The sequence below is a fragment of the Mchenga conophoros genome, linkage group LG14 (assembly GCF_057382185.1).
Source record: "Mchenga conophoros isolate Kocher_MC1m ecotype Shallow Benthic linkage group LG14, M_conophoros_male_GT1.1, whole genome shotgun sequence".
In the NCBI taxonomy this organism is placed as follows: Eukaryota; Metazoa; Chordata; class Actinopteri; order Cichliformes; family Cichlidae; genus Mchenga; species Mchenga conophoros.
In genome coordinates this window covers 13362437-13384142 of record NC_140539.1, presented here as the reverse complement: position 1 = coordinate 13384142, position 21706 = coordinate 13362437, and the positions used below count along the sequence as shown (strand labels likewise).

Here is a 21706-nt window from a genome sequence, read left to right as displayed (position 1 = left end):
CCAGCAAATTTATGAACAAATAACAACAAGTTAGATTAAAAAAAGATACATTTTTAACACTGGGTCTGTGTTGATGTCTGAGCCAGGAGTGCAGGGATTGAATGAACAGTGGCAGTAACACATCTAAGAACAGTTGGGACAGGGGCAGCAGAAAACTGGAAAAGCAAGTGAAACTAAAAAGAAACAGCCGGAGGAAGATTTTGAAGCTCATTAGGTTTTTTGGCAAAATAAAAGACGCGCACCAGATAAGAAGTTCCAACGCGCACATGCTCACATTTGCGTCCATATAAAAAGGCACTGTTTTTGTCCGCTAGAGTGGGATTTTCTCGGCATATTCTGCACCACGTCTCTGTGTGTTCATCATTTGTTTGAAGCCAGCTCACCTCCTGCAACCGCTTTTCCGAGAATATGTGCTTCTTTTGTGGTTCGGACTCCTTCTGACATTTCTTTGGAGGTGGAGGAACACCAAAGTAATTGCTTAAAGGAGCTTGCTTCTTCGACATCTTCTAAACAAATGTCTGTCCTCCTCCAGAAAATCTTATGTACGCAAACACGTGTTGCAACTTCTTATCTGGTGCGCTTCTTTTATTTTGACAGTGAATGCGCACCTGCGGACGACTTCTGTGTCTTCTGTGTCTATAAAGCATAATATCATCAACAAGGTCTCAAAATCTGTTAGCTGCTAGAGGTTTTCTTTGCTGCTAGAAAGACTTCATACAGAGCTCTCCTGTCTTGTGCTTTCTCCGTGGTGGGTGGGGGCGCTGTACTGGGCTCTGTGTGTTTCTGAGATGGCCATATAAGGAAAACCCCTCCTGCTTACATCATCCAGAATCAAGAAGGAAAAAAATACAGCAGAAATCATTTATACACTTTAAAGCTGGAGTAGCTAGTAGCTTGCAAATAAAGATTTTTTAAAAAAACTCATGAAACACATACTCAAAGCTTCCACACCCCTGATACAGACCCTGATTATGTTGACAGGAGCAACAACAAGACTAATCATTACAAGCGACAGTAAAATGATGGTGTCACAGTGAGGGTTATAATCGGGGGGAATTAGTGCTGAGTAAGAGCTGCACAGCCATTTTTATATTATACAGTGACTAGCGATGAAACTGGCTGCTGCTCCATTAAATATATAAATAGAAAAGAGGGCAGATGAAACGCAATAGAAAAAAAACACGAAACCACAGGGAGAATTGTAATGACTTTTCTATCCAGGACAGGAGGTGGATGTTTTGCTGCCAGGCAAAAGAAGAATTAAAGAGCAAATGACACAGACACAAAAGCCCCATTCACGATGAGCGCGCCGGGGGGTGGGCGGCTGCAGATACTCGAGTGGGCAGGGCTGTATGAAAAAGAACAAGAAAAGAAAAATGATTGAGGTTGAACAGCGGTATTATATTTTGCTTGTTGTTAGCTGACCAGTGCGGTGGATGACTTGCTTTAATAATGAATTCTGCGCTGTTCTGTAACCACCAATTGAATTATGAATAACATATTTTCTAACACTTTCAAAAATTTTAGGGGGGTATGTAAAATTTCTCCCATTTTCTCCCCATTTGGTTCTCTGTCTCTTGTGCTTTGTTGTAAGTTTTACTTCTCTTGTCATTGTCTTAATTAGTTTCAGCTGAGCTATGTTAACGCGGCGTTTCCGTTCTCCTTGATTATCTTCCTTTATCTATTTAAATCCTCAGTTTTCATCTCCTCTTTGTTGAGTCATCCTTTGTCGCTGTTGCCCTCCTTCATGTGCTTGCTCTGTTGTTTTATTTTTTGCCCCTTTTCAGATTACCTCAGTAAAAGTTTATTTTCTGTTTAAGAAATTGGTCTCAAAAGTCTCCATTTGAGCCTGCAGTCCGTACTTTATGACAGTGATTTCTGCTAAGTTAAGACTCCACTCTGCTGTGCCTCTGAGTGGGTTGTGAATGGGGGTCTTGGTTGATCACTCATGAGGAATCATAACTGGTTGGTTTGACTATAATAAAAACTTTTGGTCGTCATTCATTATTAAACTACCAGGTTACAGTAACAATATGACAAAGTGGCAAATAAATTCGAGGGTTACCTAGGCAACCAGAACCTTGACTGCCCAGCAATGTGCACCGCCCCTTTAAATTAACGTGTTACCATGCTAGTAAACCTATCATAGAGGTATTTAATCCTGATGACCCAAAACCTTACAAGCCTGCACATTTAAATTTGATGAAATGCTAAAGTGATTTTATCCAATAGAGGAGATATTTCACTCTGAACCACGTAACTGAACCTGATGGTGGCATTAAAGGAAAAGTCTTCAGGGCACGCTGAATCTTTGTGCAAATTTTAACTACAATACTTCAAACAACCTGAAAACTCACTGGTTATTGTTTTTTTGACTCAACCTCTGGATACAGCTGCCAGTATTTTGGGGCTTCGAGTGTAGATAATGAATATCCAGACAGTAATCTAATATCTGTACAAGACCTTCTGCTCAGCGCACCATTCATTGATTACAGCGTGAGTAGATTGAGGTTATGTTTTAAAATAGCTGATAAAACCATCACCAGAGAATAGGCAACAGTTCTGAGACTGTGTGCATTCTGAGCACTGACCAAACAACAGACATACAGATATCTGTCTCCAGATCATCCAGTGCAGCAGCTGTAGAGATGGTTCAATCAGCAGTGGACTTTTTGACTCAGGAGATTGAAGTCACCACCTAGAACAACACTACTACTGTCAGTCTGTCTAAAAAAAAACAAACACATTCGAAACAACCAGTGTGATTGAAATCACGGCAGCATGTGCACTTGCTTTTGAGCAGCTCATATCCACCGCATTTGTATTAGGCTTCACTAATCCTCACACCAGCGTCTCCTCGTACTCTTTCCCCAGATCAAAAGAGCAGGTGATGTGTGATATGGAAATGACCAGAGTCTTTGGCCTCAAGCCTTCCTGTTCAAAGGCGGCACATGTATGCCTCGGGACATCGACATGAACACCACCAACACCTCAGTGATAATAGCTCAAAGAAGGCTCTTTTTGCTGAAGGGTAGATATCAAATCAAAGGTATCAGTGGGGGCATAAGCAGCCTGCTAGCATCCCTTCATTCATCTGTACCTAATTAAACAAGCAGCCATGTTTCTCTTTGCTAACAGTTTATCCGCTTACTAGAATCAGAACCTATTTTTGTCTTTGTCACAAAGAGATTTTGACACATTTCCATTGCACTGCCCGCTGCTTTATTCAAGTTTAGCCTTCACTAAGGTGTAATGAGAACTGAAGGTTTTAGTAACAGCAACTTCAGCATCCATCTATTCAACACCTTTTAAGAATATGAGAAGAATCTCTCTTCCAATGAAAGAAAGAAAAACTATTTAATCAGCCTTAAAATTTGTCTTTATTCGTAATTAGAGTGAGGCAAAGAAGCTGGACATAAAACAGAAAAAGTTTTAAAAGTAACCATGGACTCCTTTAATGGGAAATTCGACTTTCAACATTGTGGCATCAGCGTGACCTGAGATCTTTACATAACGACTGGTTGGTAAAGCAAAGATTAAAGCCTTGCATCTTGTTCTGCTGATCCTTGTGCCTGGTCTGAACCTGCATTTAAGTGGTACGTGGTGTAATATCCAGTTAGAAATTCGCTGATATTACCCACCAAGAAATCTTATTTATTCAAGCAATTAGAATCGGCAGTCAGCTAACACTAAAGTAGGTTTTTCTGACCATTTCAGTCCCAGTTATGATCCTCAGTCAGGGCAGTTCATAGAGACTGATGTGATGCACAGGAATGTTAGTTCGCAGTCTTGTATGATTCAGAATCATCAGCTTTGCCATGTGGAAAATCTTCTAAACAAACAACGATTCACTGACAACCACATTCTTTACAAAATAAAGAGGATAAGCAAACTTACTGATGCACAGTATACAGCATATATAAATAGAAATGTATTCTTTATGCTTGCTGTCTTCCCGCTGACTAACAAGCCAGGGATATCAAAGAGACCAAAGGCTGGTGATGAGCTCTGAGCTCCGCTTAATTGGATGTAGCTCAGGCTGTATCTGTAGCAGCAGAGTGAATGGTCCTGGGAGACAAGAGCTGACCGCCACACACCCACACCCACACACAGACTCCCTTCTCTTCCAATTAAAAAGAGCTTCAGGACTTGGTTTTGTTTACTTTCGCAGAGTCCTGTCAGGAGAACGATCTTTTCATTGAAGAGTTGGCAGATGCAGCTGGAAAAGAAAATAAACCGTCTGTCATTAGAACATTAATTTTGCTTCCTGCTCGAAACTTTTTGAAAGAATTGCTGGTGACTCTCGCTGCATTTATGTTTTAAAGTCTAATAAACGTCTTCAGCCTGCATCTGGATCTTAGAAAAATGTAGAATCCCCCCCCAAAAAGGAGACACAAATTATACTGTAAGTAATTCTAAATAGTTCATAAGTACAGTTTAAGTGGTGCTTAAATTCAGGTACTTTATGGGAAAAGAGGCACAAATTATACTGTGAGTAATTTTTGTAGCTCCTAAGTAAATTGGCTAAGCGACTAAGTGTGTATGTAAATTTTAAATAGTGTGTAATGTCAGGTATTTTACGGAAAGGAGATACAAATAATATTGTAAGTAATGTTAAGTGGTGTGTCATTCCTGTATTGGAGGGAACATTTCCAGGTCCTGTAAATGCTTTCTACTTTCAGCAGCGTGGGTTTTATTATGTAGTGGGTTAACTTCGCCTTTTTACATTATTATTATGTGTTGGTGCTGCACAATTCAGTTGTCTTCTTATACCGTCTATAAAAATGTGATAGGGATGGTTCTCCCTTTCCTACCAACCACAAACACTGCAGGGCGCCAAGTCCAACACTGTTCAACCATCAACCGGAGCTTTCAAAAAGACTGTGAGGAAAAATTACATTAGGGTGAATGACGAAAGACTTATTCCAGTAGAATAATTTGTAGAACAAAACAGAATTAACAACAAATCGTTCTTATTAGCTTTGAATACTTTTATTTATACTAGTAAAGTACTGTTTGTACAGTTTAGTTACTTCTTTGGACTTCATTTGATTTTTGTTTTCTTATGTTCTCTCTAGAGGTAATATCTGAAAATAATCTGTTTGCGCATTAGAAAAGCTTCTGATTCTACATATATTTAGCCGATATTTTTCCTTCTATGAATATGGAAATGTATTTATTTTGCCTGCAACCCCACTGTGTGGATCAGAATCATCTTTATTTGGCCAAATTTGTGCACAAAAACAAGGAATGTGACCACAATTCACTATACAAACAACTATACAAACTATAAATGCAAAACAGAATAGTATAACTGCATATGTACATATGACCTGAATGATATAACAGCGGGTTATTTCACATCGTTCGTCGGAGTGACAGCTGATTATTGCTTTTTTATTGCACTGACAGTAACAAAATGAGTTGTCAAGTTCGGAAACTTTGCCTTTACTTACCTGTCTTCCTCTTCCCCACTGTGCAGGTGTCAGCTCTGCTCCACGTGTCTGTTCCTTTATGACACACGGAGCAGAGCAGCAGAGAAGTGCTTTATTTGACTTGTGATATGTCTTCTAGCACAGAAAGACGCTATATGTAACAACCACATTAGTAAAATTGTTACTTATTATGTTCATACGCTGGTTTTTGAACATTTAGTAAAGGTTTTTGACCTGATGACAGACACAGACTCAGCTGTAGCCAGCATGACGTCACCTACTGACATGAGAAGGCTCGAGATGAGCATTTCCAGCCTTGTCATCTTTGTGAGTAGAGAAACTGCGGGCTCATTGGTCGATCGGAAGTCATGAGCCAATAAGTATAGCTCCTTTCTGAAATATACAACCTGGATCATGTATTTAAATTGAACCAAAATGAGTGACTGAGCCCATAAACCGACAACAATATGATCTGTAGTGACAGTAGGGAGCAGGTGGAAGACAGCCTGGAGAGGTGGAGGTATGCTCTGGAGAGAGTAGTAGAAACTAGATAGAATACAGACAGGAGGCAGAGCTGAAGGTGTTAAGATTTTCACTGGGACTGACCAGGATGGACAAGATTAGAAGGTACATGGATGTAGTGAGCCAGCATAAGGAATAGGTGCAGCTTAGGGTCTCACTCATGTTTCGAGTCTTGCATGCTAAGCTAAGCTAACCTTCCACTGGTTCGATCTGCCCACGAAGCCACAGATGTTAGAAAAGGGTGCAAGAAGCCTGAAGATTTCAACTATGCTTATGTAACAGCACAACAGAGAAAGCATGAGTGGGTAATGAGAGAGAATAATGATTGGCAAATCTTCCAGCTGAGATCTAAAAAGATCATCATCAAAAGACTTGAAACGCCGCTAGTTCTTCGCAGCGCTGACATGCTCATATGAGCTTGTTAAGCTGGGGCAGACCTGCCTGCTGTAGAGGCTAATAACTCATGTGCCATATATCACCTCTCTGAATAGCAGCAAATAAAAATGAATTCTGTGTTTATAATGCCAGGGCTGTAGTTTAGTCTGCAAATTCTGCTATGATCCACTGCTTTAATATGCAGTAGCTGACTGGCTTAGTAACCCATGCAGCAAGCACTCCATGAATTTGCTTCATGACGGATGGCTGTTTGGTGCTGTAACAGCCCTACTGTGTTGTAGAGCAAGCTAGCAAATCCGTCAGGGTGCACAACAGGCCCTTCAGTAATGAATAAGTGAGCGGCTGAGCAGCTAATAACTCGCAGAAAGGCCAGTGGCAGTAAATTCCATCAGGACAGCTTACAGGCCGCTATCCAGGAAAAAAAAAAGGTACAGGCAAATATTAAACCCAGAGAGAAACACTTAGAGGGTTTATTTTCCCCATGTTGCCCACTGCTGTGGTTTGCATTAGTCTGCTTTGATTAGAGCAGTATACACACTGCCAGGGAGGTAAGTAACAAAGCAGGATTAGCCGCAGAACTTAAAATATGTCGCAAAATATCCCAAGGCACAACAAAGACTTAAAAGTAAGCACACTGTGCAAGTTTTGTTTCACAGATTCAGCTTTGTGAGCAGCGTCACAGGCTGGAGGTAGAATTTAGACTAAAAGAGGAGGAAAGTGTGGACTTTTCATAGCTTTCTGTCACTGTTTCTCCTTTCTTCATTCTCATTTCTTAAGCTAGGAGTAGGCGGATCGATCCAAATATCGATAGGATCGATACCAATGCTGCTACAGATATCAGATCGATACTAGCGTGACGGGATCGATATTTTGCTGTGTTTCACTCGCCTAAGTTCAGTGCGTTGCACCCGTTCATCAGAAAGTAGACAAACACCGCTCCTCTCATGCAGGCACACTTTGCTCCGCCCCCTCCTCCATGCCCTGCTGTGCACAGCAGCAACGTGTTGCAGTGAATGAGGAAGTATAGCATTGTGTAGAAGTTCTTTACAGCTGTATATTAAAACACTGGAAACAGTTCTGCGTGTACTGTGGGAACACCATCGACTTGTGCTACTGGTCATGAAAATATGTTCAGATTTGGCAGATTGATGATCATTCATCATCTCATAAATCATGACACACCGCTGTTCCCTACTTAAGCTGCCTTTAAAAGTTAAAAGCATCAGTCTCTGCATTGGTGTTGGCAATATTGGCCCTGTATGCTCGGTATTGGGTCGATACCAAAATTTGCAGTATGGCACAGCACTACCGTAGGCCACTACGTCTTCCCACCATATGACTTGTCCTCCTCCTGCTTTGCCCTGTCTCTTTTCTTCAGTCTCTCCTCCCCCTCTCTCACTCGACCATCTGCGTTTTGATGCATGCACAGAACGTGAGATGCAAACCAGCTTTGTGCTCAGCCAGTCAGGTCATTTACTAAATCTCAATTGACTGCTGCTCCAGTTTCCATGGAGAAGAAACAAGCAACAGGGGAGCACAAAAATCAATGATTCCCCACTGGGCCCGGCTCGGGTCTTGTGCCGGGCCTGAGCTGTGGCGCATAAGAGGATGTTGTTGTCCTGCACAACAAAACACTGTGCAGAGTGCTTGGGCAGTTGTGCGTTCTCCTCTTTGCATTAAATTGTCACCCCTCAGCTCGGGTGGTGTGATGACACCGGCGTCTGCGGTTCGTGTGGGCCAGAGTAACAGTTAAGCAGGCTGCAGAGGTAAAAATAAAAAATGCTTTCTATTCTGAGAGTTAAAACCAGGACAGCCAAGGAGACAGTGATCGTGTCCCTTGCTAAACACTCCACTAAATTATTTAGATCCTGCTAGCGCCTGTCTTCTATCGTACATACATGGATGCATATGCTTTGTAAGGAAGCACTCAGTATGCAAAGGTGCTAACTCTGGGGGGAGGATATGGCTGCCACCTGTTGGTGATTCTGCTGAGGTTCACCCAGTCACCTTGCTGTTTCCCCTCCGTGATGCTGCGGCAGACTCATTTATCCTCTCTGCCGCTGGCGGATGCTCTCTTTCACCCCAGCATGACTCAGAAGCCTGGCTGCCTATTGAGCCTAATGCTGCAGATGCTCAGCTACAGTTCGCTCATTTTAAGCTTCGAAATGAAGCTCGTTTAATCCAGCAGCAGACGCGATTTTTGCAAAAATCAGAAATGTGCCAAACTGAATAAAAGAACGAGGGCTTAGTCAGGAGTACAAAGGTGGAGCTGAAGTGTAGGTTAACGTCAAGGAAAAGGAAAATAGAGGAAAATTTCTGTCCTGTTCATTTAAATTCAATTCAGTTTTACTTTTACAGCCCCAAGCATAACACCAGTCACCACAAGACACTTTATATTGTAAGGTACAGAAACACTATGAGCAAGCATTTGGCGACAGTAGGAAGGAAAAACTCCCTTTAAACAGGAAGAAACCTTCAGCAGACCGAGCTCAGGCAGGAGCATCTGCTTCTGTTAAAGTCTGCTAGCGAACAGCTTGTCACTCATCAAAACTGTCTTCCAGTGGAGTAAAACAACTCTTTAAATATGCCATGTTAACAAAACCTTGCTCCTGACACTTTCTCCAGTGGGCTCTCAGTTTACCTTAATAAAAGCTCTGTGCTGGTTTAAAAGACAGACGTGAGCATCTTCAGGAATATGTGAAAAAAAAAACGGCACTTCTCTTATTCATCACCATCCAGATGTAGTTAATGAATTCGGTGTGGCTCTGCATCCCTGGTGTTAATAAATTCACCCATACTTGAGTTTACACCCCAGTGAACATGCTCACTAGTGTGCAGCAGATAAATTCAATGTTAACTGTAACTTTGCAGTTCACATAAATAACATCAAAATAATGTTTTATAACATATAATAAACTACTTATATGCGCTTCATATATGGTACAGATAAAAATACACACATTTATAGTTTTCGCTTGCATCGCACTGCTGCCGCTCTTCCCTCCTGTTGCCACAGCAACGCAGCACTCGTCTCCATGTCTCTGTGATAGCACATGCTTTGATTAAATCACCGTCGGCAAACAGCGGGGAGCACTACAACGCAGTGTACCCTCAGCCTAATCTAGTGTAAAGGCGCACGTAGAAATAACACGGACACATGATGCAGGTTTGTCACTGACGTCATCTTTGGTGAAGCCTCGATTATGATCCTAAAATAGCAGTGAAAGTTCCCACAACTGAAAACAATTAGTTATAATAACATAAGTGCGCACTAAACCAAACTAAACTACATTTTCCCACCGTGATTTTACAGAAAGTGACACAGCTGGTGCCAGTTTTCTCCACATGACCAACAAAATTGCCAAACTTGCACCGGCTACTCCTTGACCTCCACTTCCTGCTCACTAAGTATGTGAAATCTTCTCCAGCAAAAGCATCGCTTACGGGGACTGCTCACAGTCCATCGTGTGACAACACAGGTAGCAAAAGGTTAAAAAATTAAATACCTCACAGTTGCGTCCAGTGAAGCCCTGGTTACACGTACACGCGTACTCCCAGATGTCCTCTGGCCTGCCTGCCGAGGGGAGGAGGGCCAAGCAGAATCCCCCGTTGAGGCAGGGTCTGCCTTCGCAGGGGTCCGGACGAGGTGTCGCCTGGGTCGGGGTGGGCTCGGCCGGTGCCGGGGTGTCCGGGGCCAGCTGGAACGGAGAGGGGACGGCCCCGATGCTGCTGCTGTTGCTGCCGCTGGTCAGGAGCAGGACGGTGAGAAGCAGGGGGGACGTGAAGCTCCCTGCGTTCTTTGTGGGACGGCAACAAGGAACTGCCGGCACACTGAACACACTCATCCTCATCTTGATCCTCTTAGTCTGGTTTTCTTTTCTTTTCTTTGTTTAGGGGGGGGGGGGTGCGGGGGAAAAGGTTGTGTGTTTCTTTTGCGCCTTTGCTCAGAGCTGCTGCTCCTGTTGACCGGGCTCAGCAGCAACTGAGAGGTATATGAGAAATGTGTGTGTGGTGTGTGTGAAAGGAGGAGAGAGCGAGAGAGGGGCGGAGGAGGAGGCAGGCTGGTTGGATGCTGAGGCTCAGCTGTGCGCGGGTAGAATGACTGAGAGGAGACTGGCTGATGGAGAGAAGGTAGGGATGCGAGAGGAGAAGGGGAGGGCTCTCTGCCTCCGAGTCACAGTGACGATGATTGCTGACGACACTCTCTCTCTCACACACACACACACGCACACACACACACACACACACACACACAAACACACACACCATCCTCCGCTACCCCCTCCTCATCATCATCACCAACTTCATGCACACTCCCTCTCCTGGCTTGCCTTCACTGTGCAGAAAAACAGTGAAGAGGAGCACTGCACCTTCCTCATTTAGAGTCTCATCATCCATATCCTCTTCTTGGAGTTTGGCCTCCAAGGAGGCAGGGAGGAGGGAAAGCAGAGAAGGAGGGGTTGGTGAGAAAACTCATCAGCTTTGCCAAAAGATTGGCTGCTTTCGAGTGATAACAGGCGGCATTACCATAAGGGAGATAATGCACTCTGGGCTTGAATACTGCAAAATCATGCTGATCGAGTTTGGCTGGTATGCTCCGAAAACTTAATCCATAAAGTTCTGTAACAAAAAAGTGTGCATAGATAAAACTGAAAGTAAGGGTTATTTAGGCCTCCCAAATCACAACAGCACAGACATGTTTAGAGCTGTTTTAAAATGAGTTCAAATCCCTTGCTTTTTAGCTTTAAGAGCATCAGTGAACTGTGCCAAGAAATGTGTTTAAAATGTTGCCATCAGTTCTCTTTTGGGGTAGATTTTTCTTTGAGCAGACATATGATGTAGTTCTTTGTTGTTCAAAATCCTGCAGTAGGTGATTACAGTTGATCATGTTCATGTAGCGGTCGATGTCAAAGCCAATATATTGATTACAGGAAGTATGACAACCTGACAGCTGTGGACATAACGAAAAGACAGACATAGACTGTAAATAAAAAACGGACAGCACCTCAATGACATCACAGTCCAGCTGTTTCCATCTCTTTGAAGACAGAGATCAGCAGGTCTCACCGAGACCATTCGTTTCACTTTAAATTAAATTATAAATCGCAGAATCTGAAGCACCTGCTTTAAAAATAAGACTTCAAACGTAAACTCGAAAAAAGGAAAAGTTTACTGAGGTCATAAATCACGTGGAAGCGAGGCGGTCTTCAATTCAGTGTCCCGAATACCTCTCAATTCGCTCAGGTCCAGTCAAGGTTTACAGGACATGGGGAGCTGCAGTTTCTTATGAGGCCAAAATAAGAGACTGCAGTCTTCAGAGACAATAGCTGACTGCGACCACAAGATGGCAATAATCTACAGGATGGACGCTGCGTGCTTAGAGTTAGTGTGCTGTTAGAAGATGAACGTTTGCCCCAGTCCAGAGGTCGAGAGTGCTCAAGGTTATCATCAAGGATGTCTCTGTATAATATTGCATTCATCTTTCCCTCGACCCAGTCTAGTCTCTCGGTTTCTCTGCCATCACCATGCCACACTGTAGGGATGGTAATGGTCAGGTGATGATTGGTGCCTGGTTTCCTCCAGACCTGACGCTTGGCATTCACGCTAAAGAGTTGTTGTTTCTAATGGTCTGAGAGTCCTTCAGGTACCTTTTGGTAAACTCCCTGCAGGCTGCCATGTGGCGGCTTCTGTTTGAAGAGTCCTGGTGGTTACAGAAACTTTAATTTATGGATGATGTTGCCACCGTGCTTATCGGCACCTTCAGTGGTGCAAAAACTTTTCTGTACTCTTCCCCAGATCTGTGCCTCGGCACAATCCTGTCTCTGAGGTTTACACACAATTCATTGGTGCTCTTGTGCTCTTATGGGGATGCTCCAGAGATCCATTTTGAGTGTCGTGACAAAGGCTGTGAATCCTTATGTACATGTTATATATTTTTATAAATTTGCAAGAATGTTAAGCAAACGTCTTTCTACTGTGTTATTACGGGCTCAAGTGTCAAAGTTTGAAGTGAAAAACAAGTTTCATCTATTTTGGAGTAACATGACAGAATATGGAACAAATGAAGCATTGATGCACTGTACATCCAAAACTTTAGTATGAGGAACAAGAGATCGATACCTGCCTTTATCATGTACTCAAACTCTAGACCTTACCAGTGGTGGGCAACTCCAGGCCTCGAGGGCCGGTGTCCCTGCAGGTTTTAGATGTGTCCTTGAACCAACACAGCTGATCTAAATGGCTAAATTAGCTCATCAACATGCCCTGAAGTTCTCCAGAGGCCTGGTAACGAACTAATCATGTGATTCAGGTGTGTTGACCCAAGGTGAGATCTAAAAACCTGAAGGACACCGGCCCTTGGGGCCTGGAATTGCCCACCCCTGCAACTATACTGGCAACTCAAGTAAGGCTTTGAAAGAGACAAATATCCTAAGTGTCAGGGTTACCTTTGAATTTGAGCAGATCTTTTATTTATTACAAATATAATTTTTTTTTAGTCATCAAAACTAATAACATGGAAAGTGTAATTCAGGAGAAATATTAAAGCACACATCCGTTTCCTATGCCGTGAAATCAAAAGTTGTAACAGTCCTTGACCTTGTCCATAATGTAAGATTGATGCTGTCAGTCATTTAAAACAGCTGCAGGTTGTTGCAGCATGCTCAATGTGATCAATACAAAACCTTTCTGCTGTCTATGTCATCCTGGCCTCAACCTTCCCCATTTCCATAATGAATGTCCACTGGTGCCACTTGGTGCATTGTGAGGTGAAAATGTTCACCTCACAATGCACCAAGTGGCTCTGAACACTGGCATTACTGCAGGCACAGCTCGTGAAGAGAGGTTGACGTTTAAACATCAGTCCACGGAGATGTTTGTCAGATGAAACCAACATGTTTTGTTTTTACATTTTTAATCAATGAAACCATTTTCTACAAACAGACGTCCAAAATGGAAAATGGCTTTGTGTTCCAAACACATCTTATGCGACGTTAAATCTAAAGCTAAGCTCTTTTGTTGTCAAACCATGCCCAATAAATGGTTACCGTCTCCACAGCAAATCATTTCCACCAGGAAACCGTGGAGTCCTGTGATCCAGAATGACAGGTGTTGAAAAACATTGAGCTTTGGGGGAACCTCTGAAAACTGTTCAAGAACTATGAAATAACCCAGCTGGTTCCAACATGCCAAAGCAATGGCAAAGAGCATTAGTCAAACAGTAATATGAGTCAAACAGTTACTTTATTTATGTTCAGGTAAAAACATGAACCTGATGCAGTAAATTATTGCAGATCTTAGAAACCAGCACATGAACGTTGGGGCCAGGAGAGCATACAGTGGCGCCCTCCCCTGGCAACAGACTGCAGGTGCACACCACAGTTTGTTCCAAGCCAGCAGTGCAAAGAAAAAAAAACAAAAAAAAACAAAAAAAAAAAAACACTACAGCAAGAAATAAAGACAATATAGAAAAAAAAAAGAAAAAAAAAAAAAAAGAGGTAAAGCAGACATTCCCACTTCAAACGGGGTGTGAAACTGCATATATATTTTATTCCAGAAAATGAACTTGAAATGCTAATCTGGCTATGAAACGATAAAAATGAGACCAGCCAAACTTTGTGCCCAGCTACATTATGTGTTGAGGGTTGCTCAGAGCTTGGTCTACCAAGATAACCCTACGCGTCCGGTAGGATCCAACAGAAAGACGCCAACTCTATTAAAATAAGAGCAAAAAAAATTTACCTGGTCAACACATTAGTTACAACTCTTCATTTGAGCTGAAGCTCTCAGAAATGAGGCCAGAACACAATCTCAGAAGGAGCAGAGGGAGAGAGAGCGAGGGGGAGAAAAAAAAAAAAAAAAAAAAAAAGATAATATGAGCTCATCACTACCCGCATTCAACCAACTGCAACTTTCATTTCCACAACTTGAAGCAAAGACACACTGGGGGGAGGGGGAAGCCGAACCAAATCAAAATAAAAAATTATAATAACAATGCAACACACGAACTGGGGGCGAATATAATACAGAACAGAACGCGAACAGTCGAACTGAGGGGGAGACGTGAAAACAAAGAGCTATTCTATCAAATGTGTAGAATGAGCAAAGTCTGCAAATTTGTCTGTACAAATGATCTTTGGAGCTAAAGTAAACCTAGCTTGCTCAATGGAACCCGCCCTCCCCGCTCCCCTTCCTCCCCCGTCACCCAGTGATGCTGTCCACCACTCTGGAGAGGAGACATCCCTTTTTTTTTTTGTCTTTTTTGTCTTGTTTAAATATCACATAGCAATTTAAAATGTCACCCAGATGTTTTCATCTTTTTTAACATTACTCAACTACTGATATAAGATTTTACTCTCTTTATATTTTAAGTTCTGCGTCATGGAACACCCTTCCATTTTTCTTTTTTTTCCCCTCCTTTTTTTGAGAGACGGGGGCAGCAAATATATATTTAGAGTCTTAATTTTTCTGCAAGCTGCTTTCTCTAACAAGAAGGCTGTACATGTAGCCTTAATGTGTGTGATTACAAAAAAAACTAAGGAGGAAGTCATGATTTCATCGGCTGCTGTAGAAGGCATTTTAATGTTGAGATGTGGCGAGATCAGGAAAGGTGGAAAGACTGCTGGCCCTCGCGAGCCGCAATCAACAGTTTCTCTCGCATGATCTCTATGCTGGAGTAGTCAGGCAGCTTCAGGTAGTTGACGCAGGTCATGACTGAGGGGAGGAAGTCGTCTGGATTCTCCGTCGACTCAAACGTCTTCCTCACAATTGTCAGAGGTGGGTTCAGGCTCCGGAAACCTGCCGTGCAAGGGCAACAGCGGGTGAGCGCGGGGCAGACTTGCAGTACAAACACATCCGAGTTTATTTGATTAAGAGTCACATGTCAGGCTCATTAAATGGTGTGCGTGTGTGTATGATGCGCCTCACCTCCGACAGGCAGTCTTGGGCTTCCTGTGACAAACTGCAGAAAGAGTCTTTGCTGTTCGGCATCGAAGCTGCTCAACACCTCAAACAGGAATCGAACTGCACGGCTGCAAAAACGGGATGAAATGGTTGAGAAAAGTTACTGTGTTACTAAAATGATCAAAAATACTCCTCTGCTTTGCAATGATGGTAAAACTGGTGCAACTAGCTGACTGCACTGTGGGTTCTGTTTACTAGAAACGAGAGTCACGATATTTCCAGTAAGAGCCAGGAATGTGGAATTGATCATGCTTTGCCACCATCAGCCAAATTCTTCGCATAAATACTGAAGAACGCTGAGATTTACAACGATCTAAAACTTAAGAGCCACAGACTGTCTCACCTGTCATGTGTGTATCCGTGATCCGGTCGACAACACTCCATCAGCGTCTTGACATCCCACGTCTCCGATTTACTGCCACACAGCAACTGGTCAAGCTAAATGTTAAAGTGAGAACGGAATGAGAAAATCCAAACTATGAGCACAGGATTTACTTTACCAAAAGTGTAAACAACTCGTGTCTATATTTGACCCATTTTTGTCTACCCTGCATTCCTAAAAACACACCGAGTGCGGCTGTAAGCAATGCTGACACACTGTTGAAAACTGCTGAATTTCATCATTACAGATAGATTTAAAATGACTACCACGCAGTAAACAAAACAAAGTTTCTTACCTCCTCTGGGTAGAAATACTGCAGGTGATGTAACGGGAAGACCGACTCAAACCCTTCCCTAAAAGACTCAAATTGTCTGGACACTCCTTCATTTAGAGTCCAGTACACCACCAACTACAGGGACAAAGCAAAACATTAAGAACAGTGGGGACGGGGGGATTGATAAAAGCGTGGGTTGTTAGAAAAACTCAAATACCCTGAGGTACTCCTCCAGGTTGTAGATTGTGACTGGGACGTCTTTGCCGCCCTTTTTCAGCTCAATATTTGGGAATCCTGGAAGGGTGAAGTCCAAACCCAGGTCCTCCACTGAGCAGCCATTCATGTTCAGGCTCTCGAGAGCCTGCTGTAGCGTCTCCCTCGTCTGATGGAAACAAACGAGGACAAACAGGTTAGCAGAGAAAAGTGAGGGAGAACTGCTCTGGGTATAAAGTATGATCTAAAGGTAAGAGACACCAAAATATGTACAAAGAAGGGGGAGCACTACCAACAGCAGTATCTCTAAGTAAGTTTAGAGGCATCGTTCCACAGAACAATACTCTGGGCTAATTTCATTAAACACAAGCTCTCTGCGCTCTACCTGTGATCGGTCTTGCTCCAGCCTCTTCTTTTGGCGGATAATATCCTCCAAGTGTTGGATTGACTTGGCAACACCGGGATCAATGTTCACCAGGTCGTGGGAGCTTATAGACATCTCATGCCGTAGCATCCACTTATAAAATGGCAGCCCCAAGGGCAGATCCAGCTAAAGACGAGGAGGAGGACAGGATCAGGTCAGAAAGTTTGTTTTAACATGTAAATGTTTACAGCCTCCGCATGCTAAACGGTGTGCAAGAGATGAAAATGGAGGCCGTTACCAGTCTGAAGTCCATTATGGCTTTAGCCATTAGCTTTCCTAAGAAACGGAACTTCATTTTGATTTTGGCTATGTGCGCTGGTTTGGTCGTCCTGCCGAAGGGAACAGCAAACAGTCCTCTGGAGCTGAACATGTACTTGGTTCCCTCTTGGTTTCCTGCAAAACAAGAAGGCGGTCACTGAAAGTTAATACAAGATACTGTAACATTAAATATGAATAAAAATGCATTTCTCGCTTCCAGTCATATCTTCTTGGGAAAACTGATCAATTAAAATCAGTGGCCCCTAAATAACGACATCCTTCAAAAACCAAACTTAAGCACTTTCATTAACGCCTGACTAATGAGATGAAGACTACCTCGATAATGAGTTTTGTATTAACAGACTCGCGTCATTTAACAACACTTTTCATCATTTCCCGCACGTCTGTTCACAGTTGCAGGATATAAGCTGGTACCTTTTGGATTGGCCAGAGTAACCTCTTCGCCTCTCCAAAGACCAAGATCGGCGCGCTGAAGCTCCTGAGACACCAGAGCGTAGAACTCCTGAGTGGGACCGAGACCTGTGCCCACCTGAAAAGGAGAGGGAAAACAAAGTCCAAACTTTCCTCCTATTTTCTTTCAGAGTTTGAGTATTCAGATACGAGAAACTTAAATACCTCATTCTCATACTGAATCTCGAGCATTGCCCTGGAGCTGCCGAGATCCTGCATCACAGACTCTGCCTGTTTTAGGAGCTCGTCGCGGTTTATCGTCCTCTGAAAACACAGCATAACAGAGGGAATCACGTGATCACATTTAGCAGGTCACACGACACAAGATGTGGATTCCAAGGTAGAAAAAGTACAGCACAATGCTTCGAAGTAACACACTGCACCTTTTTCCTGTCCAGACGTGGTGCAACTCTGCTGTCCTGAGAATCTGACTGGTTGATCTCCGGGTTTGTGTCCAACAAGCGCTGCATTGCTCTGTCACGGTCAAAGGCGGTTACATAGAATAACATCTGCCGAGTGTCAAAGGGGAAGAAGAAGGGGCTGCAGAGGAAAAGAGAGAGAAAAGTGTGTTACTACAGCCAGGCAACAACCCCAACAAATGTAATCTTGGCGTTGCAAAACAGATCACAGACTATTCTTGTGAAACTTACCAGGACTTCCCAAGCTCAATGAGCCACGTGGGGATGTTCCCAGTCATGATGACCAGAGGGTCTTGCAGCTGACGATTGGCTTTGGCTGTCAGTTTACTGTTAATGAACTCATTGGTAGAGATAATTTCCTTACACGCAGCGTTCTGTACAACAAAATAAAATATTAAAGTCAATGTTACTGGAATATTTTATGTCCCAACACAATGAACAATCCTAATTGTGTAAAGGCCTGTGAAAACATTTTCTTAAGGACGATATTTGGTGTTCAAAACTCTATCAGAAACAAACACACACTAAGTTCCTCACTGTCAGAATCCTGTCCAAAGGAGACTTACATCATACAGGTAGAACCAGTATCTACTGATGGAGTGCAGGACCCTCAGCAGCAGGATGACCTCTAAAGAAGGGTCATCAAAAGTTATGGTCTCTGGTGGCTCCGAAGTGAGGTATGTCTCTAAGGGATTGATGACGCTGGGACATACACCATCTGGGAGCAATGGGAATAGTTTTAATCAAAACATACACATTTAGATTCAGTAGAAACTGAACAATAAGACCACAGATCCGCTCACTTGCTTTTTGATTTCACAGTTAAACTTTGCAAAGGTGACATCAAATGTCAGATGTACAAGTCTGTGTGGCCTGCTTGACATTTCAATGTCAGTGACATCAAGTATTTCATAGTCAGCAGGTGAGGTTTTAATGTAAAACGAACAAAGCCTTACTCCTGAGATATCCAAAATTCTCACCATGCCACAGCTCATCCTGCTTCTTGGCGTTGCGGGGTGAGGTTTTGGTGGGAGCAGTCTGGGCTCGGCCTCTCTTGCCACCCACAGCATCTTTGCTTCCATCCTCGTCCTCCCTCACAGGCTTATACCTGTTTACAGGATAAAAGAGAAAATGGTCTCCATGCTTTAAGAAAAAAAAACAAAAAAAACAAAAAAAACATGTACAGTCCCAGTTTTACTTCTAAAAGGCCACAGAGAAGAATACGTCTTTGAAAAGCGGGGCATCCTGGTGTGTTGCAAGCCTCTGTAAAGGATCTTCACTGGTTTTAAGTGGCTGTTTCATGCCTTTTCCCTGTCACTCTGACCTAGAGCAACTAAAGCAGTAAACTCCAATATTTTAAACAACAAACAATGGATTGGATTTATATAGCGCTTTTTAAGGCACCCAAAGTGCTTTACAATGCCACTATTCATTCATTCTCACATTCACACACTGGTGGAGGAGAGCTACAGTTGCCCTGGGGCAGACTGACAGAAGCGAGGCTGCCATATCGCACCATCGGCCCCTCTGGCCAACACCAGTAGGCGGTAGGGTAAAGTGTCTTGCCCAAGGACACAACGACCAGGACAGAGCCCGGGTATCGAACCGGCGACCTTCCGGTTACAGATGCACTTCCCAACCCCCTGAGCCACGGTCACCCCCCCCCCCCCCAAACCCTTTAAGAGACTTTGAATCTTGATTGTCATGAGATATTTAGTTGGTATAAAAAGTGGTTATTTATACCATATTGTGTGTGTTTTGGTCCAGATGCCAGCTCGGCCAAGTGGGTTTGCCTCATCATCTGTTGACTCCCGTTCTTCTTCTGCCTGCAGACTGTACTGCCGCACAGCCTGGTACACCGTCATGTTGTACGGTAGCAGGTGGTCACCAATGTAGAACTGCAGTCTGTGACGTACGCTGCCTGAATTCAAAAACTGAGCCGCCTGAGTAATCAAGAAATCACGTAGGAGGGATTAAAAAGATGCATATCTACAGAGGATTATATAGAAGCACACGCACAACCATTATTTGGCATGAATGGAATCGCATACCAGTGATTCGTCTATTTCATCATCTGAGCCATCATCATCACTGTCTTCGTCTTCTTCCCTGATTCGGCCGTATCCTGTGGAGACAAGATTTTAAATTTACAATGCAACGTAACAGCGAGTTCTGAAAAATGGCTAACAGCTGAAAAACGTTTGGTCTCTTGGACAATGCAAAGTGCCCTGCAGTGGGGTTGAAGCACAAGTTGACATAAACATTCTGCAAATGTCTCTCACCTCTGACAACAAGATACCGCTCAATGGCTTGCACCAGAGCCAGAGGGTCGATCTTTACAGGTCCCCCTTTCCACTGTTTAACATTAGTGCAATCTGGGTGTCTCTGCAGCTGACACTTAAGCTGATGTGTGTTGAAGAACTTGAGTGCCTGAGACCCCCTGAGGAGAGAGTGGGAGATTCATATCAATTAAAAAAAAAAAAAAAAAAAAAAAAAAAAAAAAAAAGTACACCACACCAAAATGTGCACAAACAGCTGGAAACAAAATGTACGTAAAGCCACAGACCTGCTGCCATTGCCGTTGCCACTGGGAAAATCGTGCACCTTGACAGGAAATTGCTCCATTTGGCTCAGACAGCTGTTCATCTTGTGCACCATGGCCAAGTAAGGTGCATTCTCAGCTAGATCCAGGCGACCTATGGGCTCCATTCCTGGAGGCTGAGACAAAATGAGGGAATTTAAAAATAAAAAGTTAGAAACAAACCCAGCAAACATGCTTCCACCATCTTCCTGTAAAACACATTTATTAGAGGAAACCGTTGATTCTAAAAACAGATCACTGCAGAACTTTCAGACTTGAGCAGAATAAGATAATTTAACAATAATATATGTTTTAGTCTCACCGGACAGCCACCGAACACATGGAGGAACCTTTTGAGCCGCACATCACGACTCAGCAATTCTCTGTCTGTGTTGGCGGTCAGGTAGACCAACAGCTGCTTCACCAGCCCACTGTGCTGGATCTCAAAAGACGACACATCAGATTCTGACACAATACTGGAGATCTCCACTAAGCACTCCATACCACCGTCCACCTGTGAAATGCATCAGATGATAAAATATTTCAGGTATGGGGTTTAACTATTGATAGTTACTTTGTACTCAACAAGTACAACTACCATCTTCTTCTTGGAATACATCTTATAACTTTAAAACCTCAAACAAACCAACCCTGTACAAGGTGTTGCTAGCTGTTCAATAACTTCTTTTTCGAGGTAGCCCTCATGTTTTACCTGGAGGTTGAGTTGCTCGGTGGCTGTGCAAAGTCTCTGGAGGACATTCAGTGCAGGGTTGCTGCCATCCACATTTTCAGAGTTGAAGTAGCGCTCCACAAACTTAGTCGCTTGGTCTTTGATCCAGGCCTTAATTTTGTCTCTACAAATGACAAAATAAATAATTCACTTGTTAAGGACGATGGTTTAGCCCACGACGGGAGATTTGGATAATATAGGAGTAAAGACAAAGCTAAGCTGTCTTCGTTAACTCACAACCGTACCGGTTATTTGAAATTGAGTCCTTGGGAGGGGCCCTTGCGAGGCCACTCACTCCTGCTGTGCGCGAGGGCTCAGAGTTGGCATTGTTGGTCTGAGCACCCAGCTTGCCCCATGTCTTGGGATTGAGACTGGCCAAGAAGGATGATTTGGGTGACTGAGTACTGGTAGGGCTCTTAGCTAAAAGGAAGAACAGGAGAATTATCAACTAATAACATAAAAAATATTTGATTATTATAGATTTAGCTCATTTGGGGTTGGTTTTGGTTTTTTTTTTTTAATAATACAAAAAAATAAATAAATAAAAGGATTATGACTAAACAATTCAGTGTACCAAAAGTTACTGTACACCAACAGGTTCTGATCAACACTGTAAATATTAGCCGGCAGGTATTACTTT

The 21706-nt window shown here is 43.1% G+C and overlaps 2 protein-coding genes across 7 annotated transcripts in view; both read right to left on the bottom strand.

Moving 5' to 3' along the window:
- Positions 1–10493, bottom strand: part of dner (delta/notch-like EGF repeat containing) — an 85025-nt gene extending 74532 nt beyond the window's left edge. Inside the window, exon 1 of the mRNA XM_085245388.1 lies at positions 9860–10493. Within this exon, the coding sequence (XP_085101514.1) occupies positions 9860–10204 (345 nt within the window). The 5' untranslated portion in view covers positions 10205–10493. The remainder of the gene's footprint in view (positions 1–9859) is intronic.
- Positions 10494–13576: 3083 nt separating this feature from the next.
- Positions 13577–21706, bottom strand: part of trip12 (thyroid hormone receptor interactor 12) — a 28732-nt gene continuing 20602 nt past the window's right edge. For all 6 annotated transcript variants that reach the window (XM_085245380.1, XM_085245378.1, XM_085245377.1 and 3 more), the window contains 20 exons: positions 21312–21486; positions 21049–21190; positions 20659–20850; positions 20322–20473; positions 20038–20195; positions 19807–19880; positions 19499–19698; positions 18736–18863; positions 18322–18473; positions 17987–18129; positions 17720–17876; positions 17502–17600; positions 17301–17415; positions 16846–17000; positions 16569–16733; positions 16188–16352; positions 15992–16105; positions 15658–15752; positions 15279–15382; positions 13577–15149 (listed from right to left, as the gene is read on the bottom strand). In XM_085245380.1, the coding sequence (XP_085101506.1) occupies positions 14953–15149; positions 15279–15382; positions 15658–15752; positions 15992–16105; positions 16188–16352; positions 16569–16733; positions 16846–17000; positions 17301–17415; positions 17502–17600; positions 17720–17876; positions 17987–18129; positions 18322–18473; positions 18736–18863; positions 19499–19698; positions 19807–19880; positions 20038–20195; positions 20322–20473; positions 20659–20850; positions 21049–21190; positions 21312–21486 (2882 nt within the window). In that variant the 3' untranslated portion in view covers positions 13577–14952. The remainder of the gene's footprint in view (positions 15150–15278; positions 15383–15657; positions 15753–15991; positions 16106–16187; positions 16353–16568; positions 16734–16845; positions 17001–17300; positions 17416–17501; positions 17601–17719; positions 17877–17986; positions 18130–18321; positions 18474–18735; positions 18864–19498; positions 19699–19806; positions 19881–20037; positions 20196–20321; positions 20474–20658; positions 20851–21048; positions 21191–21311; positions 21487–21706) is intronic.